The sequence below is a fragment of the Saccharomyces cerevisiae genome, chromosome XI, assembly GCF_000146045.2.
Source record: "Saccharomyces cerevisiae S288C chromosome XI, complete sequence".
Taxonomy (NCBI): Eukaryota; Fungi; Ascomycota; class Saccharomycetes; order Saccharomycetales; family Saccharomycetaceae; genus Saccharomyces; species Saccharomyces cerevisiae.
In genome coordinates, this window is record NC_001143.9 from 169,133 (window position 1) to 186,381 (window position 17,249).

The 17,249-nt window shown below is 39.0% G+C and overlaps 12 protein-coding genes across 12 annotated transcripts; 8 read left to right on the top strand and 4 right to left on the bottom strand.

The window, feature by feature from the left end:
• Positions 1-74: 74 nt before the first annotated feature.
• SDH1 (succinate dehydrogenase flavoprotein subunit SDH1) lies at positions 75-1,997 on the bottom strand (the record flags this gene model as incomplete). Its single annotated transcript, NM_001179714.1, has 1 exon — positions 75-1,997. One exon carries the CDS (start codon positions 1,995-1,997, stop codon positions 75-77), a length of 1,923 nt encoding a protein of 640 aa, NP_012774.1.
• A 653-nt stretch (positions 1,998-2,650) lies between these two features.
• AVT3 (Avt3p) lies at positions 2,651-4,729 on the top strand (the record flags this gene model as incomplete). The annotated part of the gene is made up of 1 exon (NM_001179712.1): positions 2,651-4,729. One exon carries the CDS (start codon positions 2,651-2,653, stop codon positions 4,727-4,729), a length of 2,079 nt encoding a protein of 692 aa, NP_012776.1.
• A 351-nt stretch (positions 4,730-5,080) lies between these two features.
• Positions 5,081-6,484, top strand: RPT1 (proteasome regulatory particle base subunit RPT1; the record flags this gene model as incomplete). The annotated part of the gene is made up of 1 exon (NM_001179711.1): positions 5,081-6,484. One exon carries the CDS (start codon positions 5,081-5,083, stop codon positions 6,482-6,484), a length of 1,404 nt encoding a protein of 467 aa, NP_012777.1.
• A 226-nt stretch (positions 6,485-6,710) lies between these two features.
• Positions 6,711-7,349, bottom strand: RPC25 (DNA-directed RNA polymerase III subunit RPC25; the record flags this gene model as incomplete). The annotated part of the gene is made up of 1 exon (NM_001179710.1): positions 6,711-7,349. One exon carries the CDS (start codon positions 7,347-7,349, stop codon positions 6,711-6,713), a length of 639 nt encoding a protein of 212 aa, NP_012778.1.
• Positions 7,350-7,648: 299 nt separating this feature from the next.
• Positions 7,649-9,040, top strand: LTV1 (ribosome biogenesis protein LTV1; the record flags this gene model as incomplete). Its single annotated transcript, NM_001179709.1, has 1 exon — positions 7,649-9,040. One exon carries the CDS (start codon positions 7,649-7,651, stop codon positions 9,038-9,040), a length of 1,392 nt encoding a protein of 463 aa, NP_012779.1.
• Positions 9,041-9,382: 342 nt separating this feature from the next.
• MRP8 (Mrp8p) lies at positions 9,383-10,042 on the top strand (the record flags this gene model as incomplete). The annotated part of the gene is made up of 1 exon (NM_001179708.1): positions 9,383-10,042. The coding sequence occupies one exon, from the start codon at positions 9,383-9,385 to the stop codon at positions 10,040-10,042; it is 660 nt and encodes a 219-aa protein (NP_012780.1).
• Positions 10,043-10,534: 492 nt separating this feature from the next.
• On the top strand, positions 10,535-11,131 carry SDH3 (succinate dehydrogenase cytochrome b subunit SDH3; the record flags this gene model as incomplete). Its single annotated transcript, NM_001179707.1, has 1 exon — positions 10,535-11,131. The coding sequence occupies one exon, from the start codon at positions 10,535-10,537 to the stop codon at positions 11,129-11,131; it is 597 nt and encodes a 198-aa protein (NP_012781.1).
• Positions 11,132-11,646: 515 nt separating this feature from the next.
• Positions 11,647-13,293, top strand: TGL1 (sterol esterase; the record flags this gene model as incomplete). Its single annotated transcript, NM_001179706.1, has 1 exon — positions 11,647-13,293. The coding sequence occupies one exon, from the start codon at positions 11,647-11,649 to the stop codon at positions 13,291-13,293; it is 1,647 nt and encodes a 548-aa protein (NP_012782.1).
• A 532-nt stretch (positions 13,294-13,825) lies between these two features.
• Positions 13,826-15,412, top strand: CTK1 (cyclin-dependent serine/threonine protein kinase CTK1; the record flags this gene model as incomplete). The annotated part of the gene is made up of 1 exon (NM_001179705.1): positions 13,826-15,412. The coding sequence occupies one exon, from the start codon at positions 13,826-13,828 to the stop codon at positions 15,410-15,412; it is 1,587 nt and encodes a 528-aa protein (NP_012783.1).
• Positions 15,413-15,670: 258 nt separating this feature from the next.
• HSK3 (Hsk3p) lies at positions 15,671-15,880 on the bottom strand (the record flags this gene model as incomplete). The annotated part of the gene is made up of 1 exon (NM_001184513.1): positions 15,671-15,880. The coding sequence occupies one exon, from the start codon at positions 15,878-15,880 to the stop codon at positions 15,671-15,673; it is 210 nt and encodes a 69-aa protein (NP_690844.1).
• A 273-nt stretch (positions 15,881-16,153) lies between these two features.
• Positions 16,154-16,549, bottom strand: MRPL31 (mitochondrial 54S ribosomal protein YmL31; the record flags this gene model as incomplete). The annotated part of the gene is made up of 1 exon (NM_001179704.1): positions 16,154-16,549. The coding sequence occupies one exon, from the start codon at positions 16,547-16,549 to the stop codon at positions 16,154-16,156; it is 396 nt and encodes a 131-aa protein (NP_012784.1).
• A 275-nt stretch (positions 16,550-16,824) lies between these two features.
• Positions 16,825-17,160, top strand: CMC1 (Cmc1p; the record flags this gene model as incomplete). The annotated part of the gene is made up of 1 exon (NM_001179703.1): positions 16,825-17,160. The coding sequence occupies one exon, from the start codon at positions 16,825-16,827 to the stop codon at positions 17,158-17,160; it is 336 nt and encodes a 111-aa protein (NP_012785.2).
• Between the last annotated feature and the right edge of the window lie 89 nt (positions 17,161-17,249).

Consider the following 17,249-nt stretch of genomic DNA (forward strand, 5'->3'; position numbering starts at 1 on the left):
GTGCAAACGCACAAAAAAAGTGCAATTAAAGAAGAGTATGATATTCTTTTCCGTAAAATACAATGAGGTTCAAATTAGTAGGCTCTTACAGTTGGAGGTACGGAAGGACATTCCTTTTCGTCCAAAGTGTGATCGATAACCCTTCTGTATTTCAAAGTCACTGGGGCAGCGACGTCCTTTTGCCAGGATAATGTATGCTTCATCCAATGTTCGTCATCTCTATTTGGATAATCCTCTCTTGCATGAGCACCACGGGATTCCTTTCTATTAGCAGCGGAAACAGCTGTTTGGGAGGCACAGGTTAATAAGTTCTGTAGCTCCAGAGTTTCAACCAAGTCAGAATTCCAGATCATTGATCTATCGGTCGTCTTCACATCATCAAAGGTCTTCTCTACTGCAGTAATGTTCCGAACACCTTCATCTAAAGATGATTGTGTTCTAAAGACGGAAACATCCTTTTGCATAGTTTGTTTCATATTCATTCTAATTTCTGCCGTAGATCTTGAACCATTAGCATTTCTTAGTTTATCCAAGTTTGCGATGGATTCTTTACCCAAATCAGAAGGTAGTGGTTTGTGTGGCAACCCAGGCTGTAAAGTGTCAGCAACCGTATGGGCAACAGCACGACCAAAGACAACAAGATCCAACAAGGAATTGGCACCTAATCTATTGGCACCATGGACAGAAACACAAGCGGCTTCACCACAAGCCATTAAACCGGGAATAACCTTGTCTTCGCCAGTTTCTTCATCAATGGTTAATGCCTCACCATTCCACTTCGTGGGAATACCACCCATGTTATAGTGGACGGTAGGAATAATGGGAATAGGTTCCTTGGTGACGTCTACACCAGCAAAAATGGCTGCTGTTTCAGAGATACCTGGCAATCTTTCCTTTAGAACTTCCGGAGGTAGATGGCTCAATTGTAAGTACATGTGGTCCTTTTTCTTACCAACACCTCTGCCTTCTCTGATCTCCATGGTGATTGCTCTGGAAACGACATCTCTACAAGCTAGATCCTTGGCCGTAGGAGCGTAACGTTCCATGAATCTTTCACCTTCAGAATTAACCAAAAAACCACCTTCACCACGAGCACCTTCAGTGATTAAGCAACCAGACCCATATATACCTGAAGGATGGAATTGAACAAACTCTAAATCTTGCAAGGGGAAACCAGCACGCGAAACCATGGCATTACCGTCACCCGTACATGTGTGAGCAGAGGTACAAGAGAAGTATGCTCTACCATAGCCACCAGTGGCAATAATGGTCTTGTGTGCTCTGAATCTGTGGATGGTACCGTCTTCCTGATTATAAGCGATGACACCAACGACCTCGCCATTATGGGTCAACAGATCGAGGGCAAAGTACTCAATAAAGAAATGTGTGTCATGTCTTAAAGCTTGGCCATAAAGCGTGTGTAAAAGAGCATGTCCTGTCCTGTCTGCGACAGCGCATGTTCTATAGGCCTGAGCACCCTTACCGTACTCCTTGGTCTGACCACCAAAGGCTCTTTGGTAGATCTTACCGTTTTCAGTTCTTGAAAAAGGAACACCATAGTGTTCCAGTTCAATGATCGATTTGGGCGCTTCCCTGGTCATGTAATGGATGGAGTCCTGGTCACCTAGCCAATCAGATCCTTTCACAGTATCGTACATATGCCATTTCCAGTTATCCTTGTGCATATTTCCCAGAGCGGCATTGATACCACCCTGAGCAGCAACAGTGTGGGATCTGGTGGGGAAAAGCTTGGATATACAAGCAGTCTTGTAGCCCGCCTCGGCAAGACCAAAGGCCGCTCTAAGGCCGGCACCACCGGCACCGATTACCACACAGTCATACTCGTGATCTATTATGTGGTACTTCCCGTCTGCAGATCTGGACGCGGAACCGTTTACAGAGCCCTGCGTTTGGCGCACCAAAGCTGACGATGTAAATGTTCTTGTGTTTCTGAGCAAAGTCAACTTGGAGAGCGCTGATTTTTTTAGCGATAGCATCTTTATTCTCGTTCTTCTTCGTACTATGAAATTGGATTTTTTTCTTTCTTTCTTTCTTTCTTTTTATCTTCAATAAGGGGTTGGGGAGGAGATTAGTGAAAAGAATATCGAAAGTGCAAAGTATACTACTGGTTAGTTATAATGTGTCTACTAGTTTATTAGTGCTATTTAAGCTTCAAGCCGCCTCGACGTGGCAAAAGGTTAGAGTCGAGGATGCCTGAATATATAACGGGTTTGAGCAAACAAACAACCAATAGAAGAGGCCCGGATCCCTTGGTCCAGCGCTTGCTCGGCGCCGCGTTCTGCGCTGTGATTGGTCCACCCCCGCCCTCAAAGCCGTGACTCCATAACGACTTTCCAGCGAGCTTGGTACCTGGCAATAGAGGATGATCCTCACCTCCGCTACTTTTGGGAGCTACTTTTAGCACGGAAAGGTATATTTTGGACTACTGTATGAGTAAATCCTTATATAGACGACATTATTACTAAAGGTAGAGCGAGAGATAGTAAAAGGGTTGGTTACCCGGTCGGGCCTTTTTCTCGTATTATCATTTGTGCTCGTGAGGCTATGAAATAAGAAGGATCGATGGTCAGTAGTGAAAGAGTGGGAAGCAAAGTTTATTAAGAAGCGTATAAGGGATTGCATCGCGGATATGAATGGAAAAGAGGTTTCAAGTGGCTCTGGAAGAACGCAGAGCAACAACAACAAAAAAAATAACAACGGAGGCAGTACAGGAATCTCGCATGCGTCTGGCTCACCTTTAACGGACGGCAACGGTGGCAATAGCAACGGTAATAGTAGAAGTAGAAGCAGAAGTAGAAAATCTAGTGGAACTACAGGTGGTTTGCTAAAAAAGCCGCCGCTGCTTGTGAACAATGAAGCGGTGCATGCTAGCGTACCCGACGCGTCGCACACTTCCTGTAACAATGGCACGCTTGAAGTGAGCATAAATAACCCTGAGCCACATGTGGTAGATGCCGTGGCACGCCACTTGATAAGAAACCCGAGTAACAGCCTACAATTGCAAGGCGGAGACATTACAAGAGATCTGTATAAGTGGACAAACGACCATCCTTCATCACCATCGCAGTATCAGTACCCAAGTCAACCTGCACTTTCCACCTCAATACCTTCACAAGCGCCCTCATTCTCGAATCGTAAAAGGTCTATGAGCTTTTCTGCCGCTTCTATAGCATCTTCCTCTCACCTTAACAACAACTCGGAGGCGAATGGGAATCCTCTAGCGGCAATAGGCCTGGCGCCCGCACCGATGACGCACGAAGAAATCAGGGCTCCTGGTGGATTCAGAAGATCTTTTATAATACAGAAGCGCAGGAAACATAACGTTGATGCGCCCATACCGAATTTTTTCACCAGGAACTTTATTGAATTTTTGACCTTGTATGGCCACTTCGCTGGTGAAGATTTATCGGAAGAAGAGGAGGAGGAGGAAGAAACTGAAGAGGAGCCAGAGGAGGAAGCTTTGGAAACGGAAAGCACCCAGCTAGTTTCTCGTGAACACGGGCGCCATCCTCACAAATCATCTACGGTAAAGGCGGTGCTGCTCTTGTTAAAGTCATTTGTTGGGACAGGTGTGCTTTTCCTACCAAAGGCTTTCCATAACGGTGGTTGGGGATTTAGCGCCCTTTGTCTACTCTCGTGTGCCCTCATTTCTTATGGATGTTTCGTATCATTGATTACCACCAAGGACAAAGTAGGCGTAGATGGGTACGGTGACATGGGTCGTATACTATATGGGCCCAAAATGAAATTTGCCATTCTTTCGTCTATCGCCTTGTCACAAATCGGGTTTTCTGCTGCATACACTGTTTTCACTGCAACTAATTTGCAGGTCTTTTCTGAAAATTTCTTCCATTTGAAACCGGGCAGCATCAGTCTAGCCACCTATATCTTTGCACAAGTACTCATCTTTGTCCCACTATCTTTGACAAGAAACATAGCCAAGTTAAGTGGGACCGCGTTAATAGCAGATCTATTTATTCTACTGGGATTGGTTTATGTTTACGTTTACTCCATTTATTATATTGCTGTTAATGGTGTCGCATCCGATACAATGCTTATGTTCAATAAAGCGGACTGGTCGTTGTTCATCGGTACCGCCATATTCACCTTTGAAGGTATAGGCCTACTTATCCCCATTCAGGAGTCAATGAAACACCCGAAGCATTTCCGGCCATCGTTGTCCGCGGTGATGTGTATCGTGGCAGTGATTTTCATATCATGTGGTCTCTTATGCTATGCCGCTTTTGGATCTGACGTGAAAACTGTTGTTTTATTGAATTTTCCGCAGGACACTTCCTATACTCTCACTGTTCAATTACTGTATGCATTAGCCATTTTGTTATCCACGCCGTTGCAGCTATTTCCCGCGATACGTATTTTGGAAAACTGGACTTTTCCCTCAAATGCATCTGGTAAATACAACCCGAAAGTCAAATGGTTGAAAAACTATTTCCGTTGCGCTATTGTCGTCCTGACATCTATCCTCGCTTGGGTAGGCGCCAACGATTTGGACAAATTTGTATCACTGGTAGGCTCCTTCGCGTGTATCCCATTGATCTACATATACCCGCCATTGTTGCACTATAAGGCGTCCATCTTATCTGGAACCTCGAGAGCCAGGCTTCTTTTAGATTTAATCGTCATAGTATTTGGAGTTGCTGTCATGGCCTACACGTCATGGCAGACGATTAAAATGTGGAGCCAGTAATCCGCCATTTTTGACCGAGTACATCATGTACAGACACATATATATATATTTATATATGACTCGTTATCTATATGCATCTGGAACACACATACCTTGTTTTAATTATGATTAGCATAAATGTACTATCCTTGTCAATTTGGTATGGCTGAGTTTACCCGGACGAGAGGAAAAGGTATAGTGAATAGGATTACCGAATTTTGCCACCCGAAAACTAAACTAGCATGCAGCTTACTATACAAAGAACTGGGTATATACAGTATTTTCCAAGGAGATGAGAATTCAAAGCAATATTCAATTGAGATATTTTTTTGAACCATCGTAATAAATCAAGGAAGTTAGGAACTATACGGAATGCCACCAAAAGAAGACTGGGAAAAATACAAGGCACCTTTGGAAGACGATGATAAAAAACCTGATGATGACAAGATCGTACCCTTAACAGAAGGTGACATTCAAGTCTTAAAATCATACGGTGCAGCTCCATACGCAGCCAAATTAAAGCAAACTGAGAATGACTTAAAAGACATTGAAGCGAGAATCAAAGAAAAGGCCGGTGTGAAAGAAAGCGATACAGGGTTAGCACCCTCCCATCTATGGGATATTATGGGTGATAGGCAGAGACTGGGCGAAGAACATCCCTTACAAGTCGCTCGTTGCACGAAGATCATTAAGGGGAATGGTGAAAGTGACGAAACTACGACAGATAATAATAACAGCGGCAATAGCAATAGTAATAGCAATCAACAGTCTACTGATGCAGACGAAGACGATGAAGATGCCAAGTACGTGATAAATCTTAAGCAAATTGCCAAATTTGTCGTCGGATTAGGTGAACGTGTTTCTCCAACAGATATAGAAGAAGGTATGCGTGTAGGTGTCGATAGGTCGAAATATAATATTGAACTTCCATTGCCTCCAAGGATTGACCCATCAGTTACTATGATGACCGTTGAAGAAAAGCCTGACGTTACTTATAGCGATGTCGGTGGCTGTAAAGACCAAATTGAAAAGCTGAGAGAAGTTGTCGAGCTGCCCTTATTATCTCCAGAAAGATTTGCTACTCTTGGTATTGATCCACCAAAGGGTATCTTATTATATGGGCCACCTGGTACTGGTAAGACATTATGTGCTCGTGCTGTTGCTAATAGAACTGATGCAACTTTTATTAGGGTCATTGGGTCTGAGCTAGTGCAAAAATATGTCGGTGAAGGTGCTCGTATGGTTAGAGAATTATTTGAAATGGCTCGTACCAAAAAGGCTTGCATTATATTCTTCGATGAAATCGACGCTGTTGGTGGTGCTCGTTTTGATGATGGTGCTGGTGGTGATAATGAAGTTCAAAGAACTATGTTAGAACTGATTACACAGTTAGACGGGTTTGACCCTCGTGGTAACATTAAAGTGATGTTTGCCACCAATAGGCCCAACACTTTAGATCCAGCTTTATTGAGACCCGGTAGAATTGATCGTAAGGTAGAGTTTTCATTACCTGACTTGGAAGGTCGTGCAAATATCTTCCGTATTCACTCTAAATCAATGAGTGTGGAACGTGGCATCAGATGGGAACTTATCTCCAGACTGTGTCCAAACTCTACCGGTGCAGAATTAAGATCTGTTTGCACAGAAGCCGGTATGTTTGCCATTAGAGCAAGAAGAAAGGTGGCTACTGAAAAGGATTTCCTGAAGGCTGTTGATAAAGTTATTAGCGGATACAAGAAGTTTAGTTCCACATCGCGTTATATGCAATATAATTGACGTCAATGTACTTTTTTATTATATATTATGAGAAGGGTTAATAAAAACAACAAGTACAACTACAACTATCGAGATAAAAAGGATACGAGAGTATCCCCTCAAATAGAGAAAGAATTAGCGTATATAATGCTAAAGAAAATTCACGTTTATTATATATTATTATCCTCATTATTACTGTTACTATTATTATTAAATGTTTTATTGAAGTCAGTGGCGTCCTTATCTATCATTCCCACCAACTAACGAGTCCCATGCCATCAGTTTGACAACTACCTAATAGGGCATATGCTGGAGGTTTTTCGTTTTGAGGAGTTTCTTCATTCTTACCCTCAATCTCATTCTCTAATTGAGCTCTTTCCTCCAATTCTCGTTCTTTGGGTGATTTTGGCTTCACATCAACAAAAACTTCTCTTTCGATTCTGAATCTAATTTTTTCATTTACATCGAAATATAGTTTCGTCTCTTCATCCATGGGCCAAATCCATGCACTTTCTTCAGGGGTATAATAGCACCCTTCGAATAACATATTTTGTGGGATAAAAATGTCATCAAATATACCTAACAGTGAAACTTTTATGCCTTCTGCTGTACATTTAGAAATCCATCCAGTTACTATCTCACCTAGAAACGGTTTGAAAACAACGGCTCGAAATGTAACGTTAATATAGGATGATCCATCGCCTGGCTTCAATTGGCCTTCCTCGACGGTTAATAAGTCGTAAATCGTAATACATAGACCGACATTGGGAATAATCTTGTTGGCGAACTTATTATTTAACTGATGTGTGATTGCCGATATTGTATCGCGATGGAATTGATCGGGCGGGATTCGTACCAAGTCAGCGATTTTTGAAAGGATAAACATATTACCTTGTTCAATGAATTTTCTAATTTAAATAGTACTACAGAATGTCTTTATACTACCCGATAGTTTCTTCCGAATAACGCTTCTTGCGTCTATTTCTGCACATGGCTTGAATATTCGTTATTATGATACGAAATTAACTAATCCGTATAACGCGACTGAAAATTTGTCAAATAAAAATTTTAAGCGATGAGCATCGCCTGAATATTATGAGCATCTAAATCAGGGTTCTTACCGAATCCTACGAGCAACCAGTATAGTATTTCAAAGACTTTAAGGGGAATATAAAAAGCACGAAGATGTCGAAGAAATTTAGCTCTAAAAACTCCCAAAGGTACGTGGTGGTACACAGACCCCATGATGATCCTTCATTTTATGATACAGATGCCTCTGCGCACGTTTTGGTTCCTGTCTCCAATCCAAATAAAACTTCTCCAGAAGCAGATCTTCGAAAAAAAGACGTGAGTTCAACAAAACCAAAGGGTAGGAGGGCTCATGTGGGAGAAGCAGCTTTATATGGTATTAATTTTGATGATTCTGAATACGATTATACTCAACATTTGAAGCCAATAGGTCTCGACCCTGAAAACTCCATCTTTATAGCATCCAAAGGCAATGAACAGAAGGTCGAAAAAAAAAACATTGAAGATTTATTCATCGAACCTAAGTATAGACGTGATGAAATTGAGAAGGATGACGCGCTACCTGTGTTTCAAAGAGGGATGGCAAAGCCAGAATATTTACTACACCAACAAGATACCACCGATGAAATTAGAGGTTTCAAACCTGATATGAATCCTGCATTAAGAGAGGTGCTTGAAGCTTTAGAAGATGAAGCATATGTTGTTAATGATGATGTTGTGGTTGAAGACATCAGCAAAAAGACACAACTTCAAGGCGATAACTATGGAGAAGAAGAAAAGGAAGATGACATTTTCGCACAATTACTAGGGAGCGGTGAAGCAAAAGATGAAGACGAATTCGAGGATGAGTTTGATGAGTGGGATATTGATAATGTAGAAAATTTTGAAGATGAAAACTACGTTAAGGAAATGGCGCAATTTGATAACATCGAAAACCTGGAGGACTTGGAAAATATCGATTATCAAGCTGATGTTCGAAGATTTCAAAAAGATAACTCTATACTAGAAAAGCATAACTCGGATGATGAATTTTCTAATGCAGGTTTAGACAGTGTAAATCCCTCTGAAGAGGAAGATGTGCTGGGCGAATTGCCCTCTATCCAAGACAAAAGCAAGACGGGGAAGAAGAAAAGAAAGAGCCGTCAAAAAAAGGGTGCCATGTCAGATGTATCTGGATTTTCCATGAGTTCAAGTGCCATTGCGCGTACAGAGACGATGACAGTACTGGATGATCAGTACGATCAAATCATCAATGGTTACGAAAATTATGAGGAAGAACTAGAAGAGGACGAAGAACAAAATTACCAACCATTTGACATGTCAGCAGAAAGATCTGATTTTGAGTCAATGCTTGATGACTTTTTGGACAATTACGAACTGGAGAGTGGTGGCCGTAAACTGGCTAAGAAAGATAAAGAAATTGAAAGGCTGAAGGAAGCTGCTGATGAAGTAAGCAAAGGTAAACTGTCTCAGAGAAGAAATCGTGAAAGGCAAGAGAAAAAGAAACTTGAGAAGGTCACCAATACACTAAGCAGCTTAAAATTTTAGAGGAGTAGAATGAGATGAGAAAGCACCTACATTACAAGTACTGTGTAGACATGTATACTTAGCCTAGAATGCATTGATGCTAAAATACATCCTGCCCACCGGGTAATAATTATGAAACGCGGCGGTGCTCTTTGTGGATTTCGGAGAAAGGGGGTGGAGGAAGGAGGTCGATTTTCATTATTCAAATATTGTTTTAGTATAAAGAAAACCGGCGTGCATTGCTTCAAAGAGCCGTTCAAATTAGTAACCGTTTGAGATATCTTGTCTTACTACTCGTATTCCGCAGATAAAGTACATTTTAAGAAAGGAAGTAAATACACATAAATAAATAGCAGGAAGAAAATGTCTAACGAAATTGAATTACTGCAGAAGCAAGTCTCTGAATTACAAGACTTAGTGAAGAAGCAAAGTCTGATTATCTCTAAGACAGGAGAGCGTGTGCTGGAATTGCAGTTAGATAAACAAAAGCACGACGTAACTGATTTTGATTCGAAATTCTCTAAATCTATCTCGAAGAAATCAGGATCCGCTACTCAATTCGATGCCACTGATTTTGCCACAAATGAAGATCTAGTGGAATTAGTCAAAGAACTACAGGGTGAGCTAAATTTCATCGAGGAAAGGTCTATCAGAAGACTTGTTAACTCTTTGAAAAAAGATGATGATGACGTTATAGCGCCACTGCCTAATGCAGATGGTGATATTCCTGCTATTTCAGACGGAGTGTTCCCTAAGTCGTTGAAAGAATTTAAAGACATCCCAGACTTAAAACTGGTAAGACTTGCTAAATTCTACGAAAGATTGCCACCAACTCTAAAGGAACAAGAAGATTTTGAAAACTTCCTGGAAGGTAAGGTGGAAGCCTTTCACATTAATGAGACCACTGATGAAGAGATTTCTAAGGAGTTGGAAAAGTTCTCCAAAGATGAGCTAGATGATGCATTTAATGATGTTGCCCGCTATCTAGGTCTCTCCCTTAGAAGAGGAACCGAAATATGGTAAACAGAAAATGAAAAAAAATGAAAAATCAATGAATAAGAGGGCTTGAGTTCCAGGTTCTAGAAATTTCCCTCACTTATATATATATATATATCTATATACATATAGTTTTGAGTATATCATAACAGGATTCTCTTTCAATGAAACCTATGTTTTCCGCGGCATTGCAGTTAAAGGATGTTCTAGTGGTGAAAAAGAGAAGAAAAGAATTCAAAGTTTTCCTCCCATAAGTATACCTATACTTTTTATCTGTGATTGAAAGCTGTATACCAACAGCCTTCTATATATTACCTTGTATACCATTCAGTAGTCTTAAGCATCATCTAACTTTTGACCAGGTCCATTCTGATTGGCTGCGGTAGCCCGCTCCGTTTTCCGCTCTAAGCGTTTGGTACTTGTATAAATGTGCACTGGCATTATGATATCGAGATCCCCGCATAGAAATCTCAGGACCAACCAAAAATTGCCAATCACAAGCTCTAAGAATAATAAACGATGTCTGCAATGATGGTCAAGTTAGGACTGAATAAGTCGGCTCTATTACTGAAACCCTCCGCCTTTTCAAGAGCAGCTGCCTTGAGCTCCTCGAGGAGGCTGCTTTTTAATACAGCTAGAACAAACTTCCTTTCTACCTCACCATTGAAGAATGTGGCCAGTGAAATGAACACCAAAGCGGCAATTGCTGAAGAACAAATATTAAACAAGCAAAGAGCAAAGAGACCTATTTCTCCACATCTGACCATTTACCAGCCACAATTAACTTGGTACCTGTCTTCTCTTCACCGTATTTCGTTGGTGCTTATGGGACTAGGTTTCTACTTGTTTACTATACTCTTCGGAGTCTCTGGTTTATTAGGTCTTGGATTGACTACCGAAAAGGTTTCTAATTGGTACCATCAGAAGTTTTCCAAGATTACCGAATGGTCCATCAAGGGTTCCTTTGCTTACTTATTTGCAATTCACTATGGTGGCGCCATTAGACACTTGATCTGGGATACCGCTAAGGAATTGACATTGAAAGGCGTTTACAGAACTGGTTACGCTCTCATTGGTTTCACCGCCGTTCTCGGTACTTATTTATTAACTTTATGATTCTTTAAGGCGACGCACCTGTTTCTACACACAAATATATATATAGCCAATTTTATATATACGTTCCTATATATGACCCAATACCGCACTTATTTATTCTTTAAGATCTTTATAACCCAAAATGCCGATTAACACAAACCTATATTTACTAGGGGCACATTTTTTATTTTTTTGCCTTTCTGTAAAATACAATAGAGAAAATAAAGGAACAAACAAGAGGAAAAACAGGAAAAGATAGCGCAAGAGTAATCATATTCAACAAAATATCAGTGATTTTTTACAGATATCAAGATAATTTCTTTCCGGATACTTATTGAAGCTATTATTTGTTACTGGCAAGAAAAAGCAAACATAGGCGGTCATTTTTCTTTTGTATAAAGTAAATACAAGAAGAATTATTTTCGAGGAATAACTAGGTGTGCAGAGATATTAAGGAACAAGGAAAGAAGAAAGAAAACAATTCGAACAAAACTTTATTATTCTAGCACTATTTTAAAAAACTGTCTTTTGGCAAAATGTACTTCCCCTTTTTAGGCAGATTATCGATAACAGATTACATTATAGTCGTCTTGGTATACATAGAAAGCATTATTTCATCAGTCCTTAAACTTATACCACAACCAATGATTAACCTTTTCGAATGGCTAATAAATTTCTCAACGTCCTCCGATGACAATACCATCGAAGAAAAGTTAAGGTCAGCTCCAACTATCCATGAAATGTGTGCAATTTTTGATATATCTGTCGAGGATCATTTGGTAAGAACTGAAGACAATTATATCTTGACACTGCATAGAATCCCACCGATTTCTAAAAACAGATTTAACAATAAAGTGGTATACTTACATCACGGTCTTTTGATGTGTTCTGATGTTTGGTGTTGCAATATTGAAAGACATAAAAACTTACCGTTTGTATTGCATGATTTAGGTTACGACGTCTGGATGGGAAATAATAGAGGTAATAAATATTCAACTGCCCACTTGAACAAACCACCAAAATCGAACAAGTTTTGGGATTTTTCTATCGACGAATTTGCGTTCTTTGACATTCCAAACTCAATTGAATTCATCTTAGATATAACAAAAGTGGACAAGGTCATCTGCATCGGATTCTCTCAAGGCTCTGCTCAAATGTTTGCTGCATTTTCGTTGAGTGAAAAATTGAATCGAAAAGTCTCCCATTTTATAGCCATAGCACCCGCTATGACTCCAAAGGGGTTGCACAACAGAATTGTCGATACCTTGGCCAAATCATCGCCCGGCTTTATGTATCTTTTCTTTGGTAGGAAAATTGTGTTACCTTCAGCTGTCATTTGGCAAAGAACTTTACATCCAACACTTTTCAATTTGTGTATCGATATCGCAAACAAGATACTGTTCAATTGGAAGTCGTTTAACATTCTACCGAGACAAAAGATTGCTTCTTACGCAAAACTTTATTCAACGACCAGTGTAAAATCCATTGTTCACTGGTTCCAAATATTAAGATCTCAGAAATTTCAAATGTTTGAAGAGTCTGATAACATGCTAAATTCCTTAACTAGGCCTTACCAAATTGCTAATTTTCCTACTAGAACAAATATCAAGATTCCCATTCTTTTAATTTATGGTGGCATAGATTCTTTAGTTGATATTGATGTGATGAAAAAAAATCTACCCTTCAACTCCGTCTTTGATGTTAAAGTTGACAATTATGAACACCTGGATTTGATTTGGGGCAAAGATGCCGATACCTTGGTCATTGCTAAAGTCTTGAGGTTTATTGAATTTTTTAACCCTGGTAATGTTTCAGTGAAGACTAACCAGTTACTACCATCAGCAAGTCTGGTTGAGGAATTACCAAGCACGACATGGAAGACAACTCATCCAACGCATGGTCTCAGTTATAGAACTCACTCGGCAGACCGTTCTCCGTTGTCTGTACAAGCTGATGAAGCGGATGAGGTCCACAATGCTGACAATTCAAGGTTCTTAAGACGAGTGTTTTCTACTAGTGCCATAGACGAGGACAACGAAAATGAGCACCAGGATGATACAGAAGATCAAATCCATAAGGAGCAGCAAAGACGGTTAAGTGCCTATCTGGAATCATCCAAAGATTTACGACAACTAGATGCCAACTCTTCGACAACTGCGCTGGATGCTCTAAATAAAGAATGAAAAGAATGCGAGAGAAACCCTATTAAACTATTTTTTGTCTAGGATAATAATATTAGCGCTAATCTAAAAATCGATGAACTAAAGAAAGAATATACGTACGTTTTATACACAATAAATGGATTTCATAAGAAGTCCTTAATATCCTCATGCTTGTGGATACTGGAAATTAGTAAAGTAATTAACTTCCTTTTAGCATTATTCTTATTTGGCTTAAAAAGGTCACGTGAAGCTCTATTTTTTTCGTTTTTTTTTTTCACTGATGGAAGAGAAAAACCTCTACATAATAAGGTAACTTTACATATTGATTGCCAATGAGATGTTAAAAAATGGACGGTTCAGACAGTAAAATACATTTAGAAAAAAAGAGAAGGTCTTATCAGTGTATTTATTCACTGTGCATATTAGCTTTTTTTGGACTTTTTTTGTTCCATTAGTACTTTTAAAAAACCTATTTGTAAATAAAACTAATTCTAGCACTATTCTTTGCACTAGAATAACACAGGGACCATACAGCATAAATTATTTGGTAACAATGTCCTACAATAATGGCAATACTTATTCAAAGAGTTATAGCAGAAATAATAAGAGACCCTTGTTCGGAAAGAGGTCGCCAAATCCTCAGTCCCTAGCGAGACCACCGCCACCAAAGAGAATACGGACTGATAGTGGTTACCAGTCGAATATGGACAATATATCTTCTCATAGGGTAAATTCAAATGACCAACCAGGCCACACGAAAAGTCGTGGTAACAATAATTTATCTCGCTATAACGATACATCCTTTCAAACAAGTTCCAGATATCAAGGTTCAAGATACAACAATAATAATACGTCGTATGAAAATAGGCCTAAAAGCATAAAAAGGGATGAAACAAAGGCTGAATTCCTGTCTCATTTGCCAAAGGGGCCCAAATCTGTTGAGAAATCAAGATATAATAATTCATCCAATACTAGTAATGATATAAAAAATGGCTATCATGCTTCAAAATACTATAACCACAAAGGCCAGGAAGGGCGGTCTGTCATAGCTAAGAAAGTTCCAGTTTCGGTTCTAACGCAGCAAAGGAGCACGTCAGTTTACCTAAGGATAATGCAAGTCGGAGAAGGAACATATGGTAAAGTTTACAAGGCAAAAAACACGAATACAGAGAAGTTAGTAGCGCTGAAAAAATTGAGATTACAAGGAGAGAGGGAAGGCTTTCCCATAACCTCTATACGAGAGATTAAACTACTACAAAGTTTTGATCATCCAAATGTCTCTACTATAAAAGAAATAATGGTCGAATCTCAAAAAACTGTATATATGATATTTGAATATGCTGACAACGACTTAAGTGGATTACTATTAAATAAGGAAGTCCAAATTTCTCACTCACAATGCAAACATCTCTTCAAACAATTGCTATTAGGAATGGAATATTTACATGATAATAAGATTTTACACCGTGATGTTAAAGGCTCAAACATCTTAATCGATAACCAGGGGAATCTAAAAATAACAGATTTTGGACTAGCGAGGAAAATGAATTCGCGAGCTGATTACACTAACCGTGTCATTACGTTGTGGTACAGACCACCAGAACTATTGTTGGGAACTACAAATTATGGAACAGAAGTTGACATGTGGGGTTGTGGCTGCCTCCTGGTGGAATTATTCAATAAAACTGCAATTTTCCAGGGCTCTAATGAATTAGAGCAAATAGAATCAATTTTCAAGATTATGGGAACTCCTACAATAAATAGCTGGCCAACGCTTTACGATATGCCGTGGTTTTTTATGATTATGCCACAGCAAACTACCAAGTATGTCAACAATTTTTCTGAGAAATTTAAAAGCGTTTTACCATCTTCAAAATGTCTGCAATTGGCGATTAATTTGTTATGTTATGATCAGACGAAAAGGTTTAGTGCAACCGAAGCTTTACAAAGCGACTATTTCAAGGAAGAACCAAAGCCTGAACCTTTAGTTCTTGATGGATTGGTAAGTTGCCACGAATATGAAGTCAAATTGGCAAGAAAACAAAAGCGTCCTAACATACTATCCACCAACACAAACAATAAGGGTAATGGTAATAGTAATAATAATAATAATAATAATAATGACGATGATGATAAATAAGGATATATAGCCAATTGAAATAAGTAGACACAAAAAATAGATTAATAACTTATTTATTACGCGATACCCGTAAATATGATACGAACATCTAATTTCATGTGAAGCGGCCTAGTGAATAGAAGGTTTGCCTATTTTCACTCGTTCACTATACGTAACTTGGTTGTCTTTTTATGCAAGCTGTTTGTCCATCGTACCAACACCATCTCATTTCACATCTTATAAATTAGCCTGGCCACTAACTGTCTTACCTCTTATGCCTTATTGCGTTTTTCCAAGCATCTGCTCCATATAATAAATGTAACTACCTATCAACCAACTTCCATGTACCTTACCCAATTGGCCTACCAAGTTTTCGTTACATTGTTTCGACATGATATCTAGTTGTTTTGTCGTTTCCTGTAAATTCGTTTGAAGCTCTCTAAGTTCGTGTGCAAGCTGATTATACTGCCTTTGTTTGTTAGCGTTCATTCTCTTGCCTGAAATTCTTTGTGTCCTCTTCGTTTTGAAGTTCAAATGTTCTGATATGTTCTATTTCGCCATTTATCTTGTTGATCTTTCTTCCCACCTTTACAAAAAAATAACGTTGATTTCAATGGGCATGATATAATATGAGCAATACAAAACATCAAAGCCTTCTTAGGAGTGTTACTTTCAAACATGGATCTATAAACAAGTTATTCAATGATTAAACTATATACAGATGAAATTTTTATATCAATAAAACGATCTTTTACGTATCATTCAAAAGAATTTTGGGGCCTTTCTAATGGAAATCTTCGTCCACTTGGGCACCTTATGAATACCCTTCCTATAACCAACAGCTTTTTTATCAAAAGTCCAATATTTATCTTTAGAAGACATTTGATTCTCCTTTGGAAAGACTGATGGTTTGTTTAACAACCTTAACGATTTACTTCTTGGCTTGTATTTCTTTTTGCTCTCCATGGCTTCTTGATAAGTAAGACCTTTATCCTGACATCTTTGGACGTGGAGACCTAAAGTTAATTGCTTTATGACTTGATCAACGTTTCTTAATCTTTCCCTTTGACGGGTTTTTTGATGTGTGGACATTCTCCATGGAATTTTCCATAGTAGGCCACCAGCGACGGGGCTTGTTAATTTGAATGGGCCAAACATTGGAGTCTTATAACTTGGGTAGCCTTTTAAATACGTCTCCTTCCTACAAAGTACGGATATCTTTTTTCCCTCTTTGGCTTCCCTTTGTCCTTTTGTTATACCGTTCTCTTGAACTTTTTGAATGCTCTTGTACTTCTCCGATTATAAAGTTGAAAACGGAGTGCCCTGTATTTATACCTATGATAGTTTAGGAAGATTTAACCATAATTAAAGCCAGAGATACAAAAGTCGAATATCTTCAAGTTATCTGGAACAACTTTCATATATTTGATAAGATGGAGCAAAACAAAGATCCGCAGATGATCTCGAAACATAGTTCTAGGCTACCTATATGGGTGCTAAGTCCTCGCGAAGAACAACAGGCTCGCAAGAACTTGAAGACGGAAACATACAAAAAATGTGCAAATTTTGTTCAAGCAATGGCAGATTGTGCTAAGGCAAATGGAATGAAAGTTTTTCCCACTTGTGATAAGCAACGAGATGAAATGAAATCGTGCCTCCTGTTTTATCAAACAGATGAGAAATATTTAGATGGTGAAAGGGATAAAATTGTTTTAGAAAAAATCAACAAGCTTGAAAAGTTATGTCAAAAACAAAGCTCTACAAAATAAGCTGTGTTGATTGATGTTTTTGATTTACATCTTTTAAGGATTTTTTGATATATCCATTCTTGTACATAAATTATATACACACAGCCCAA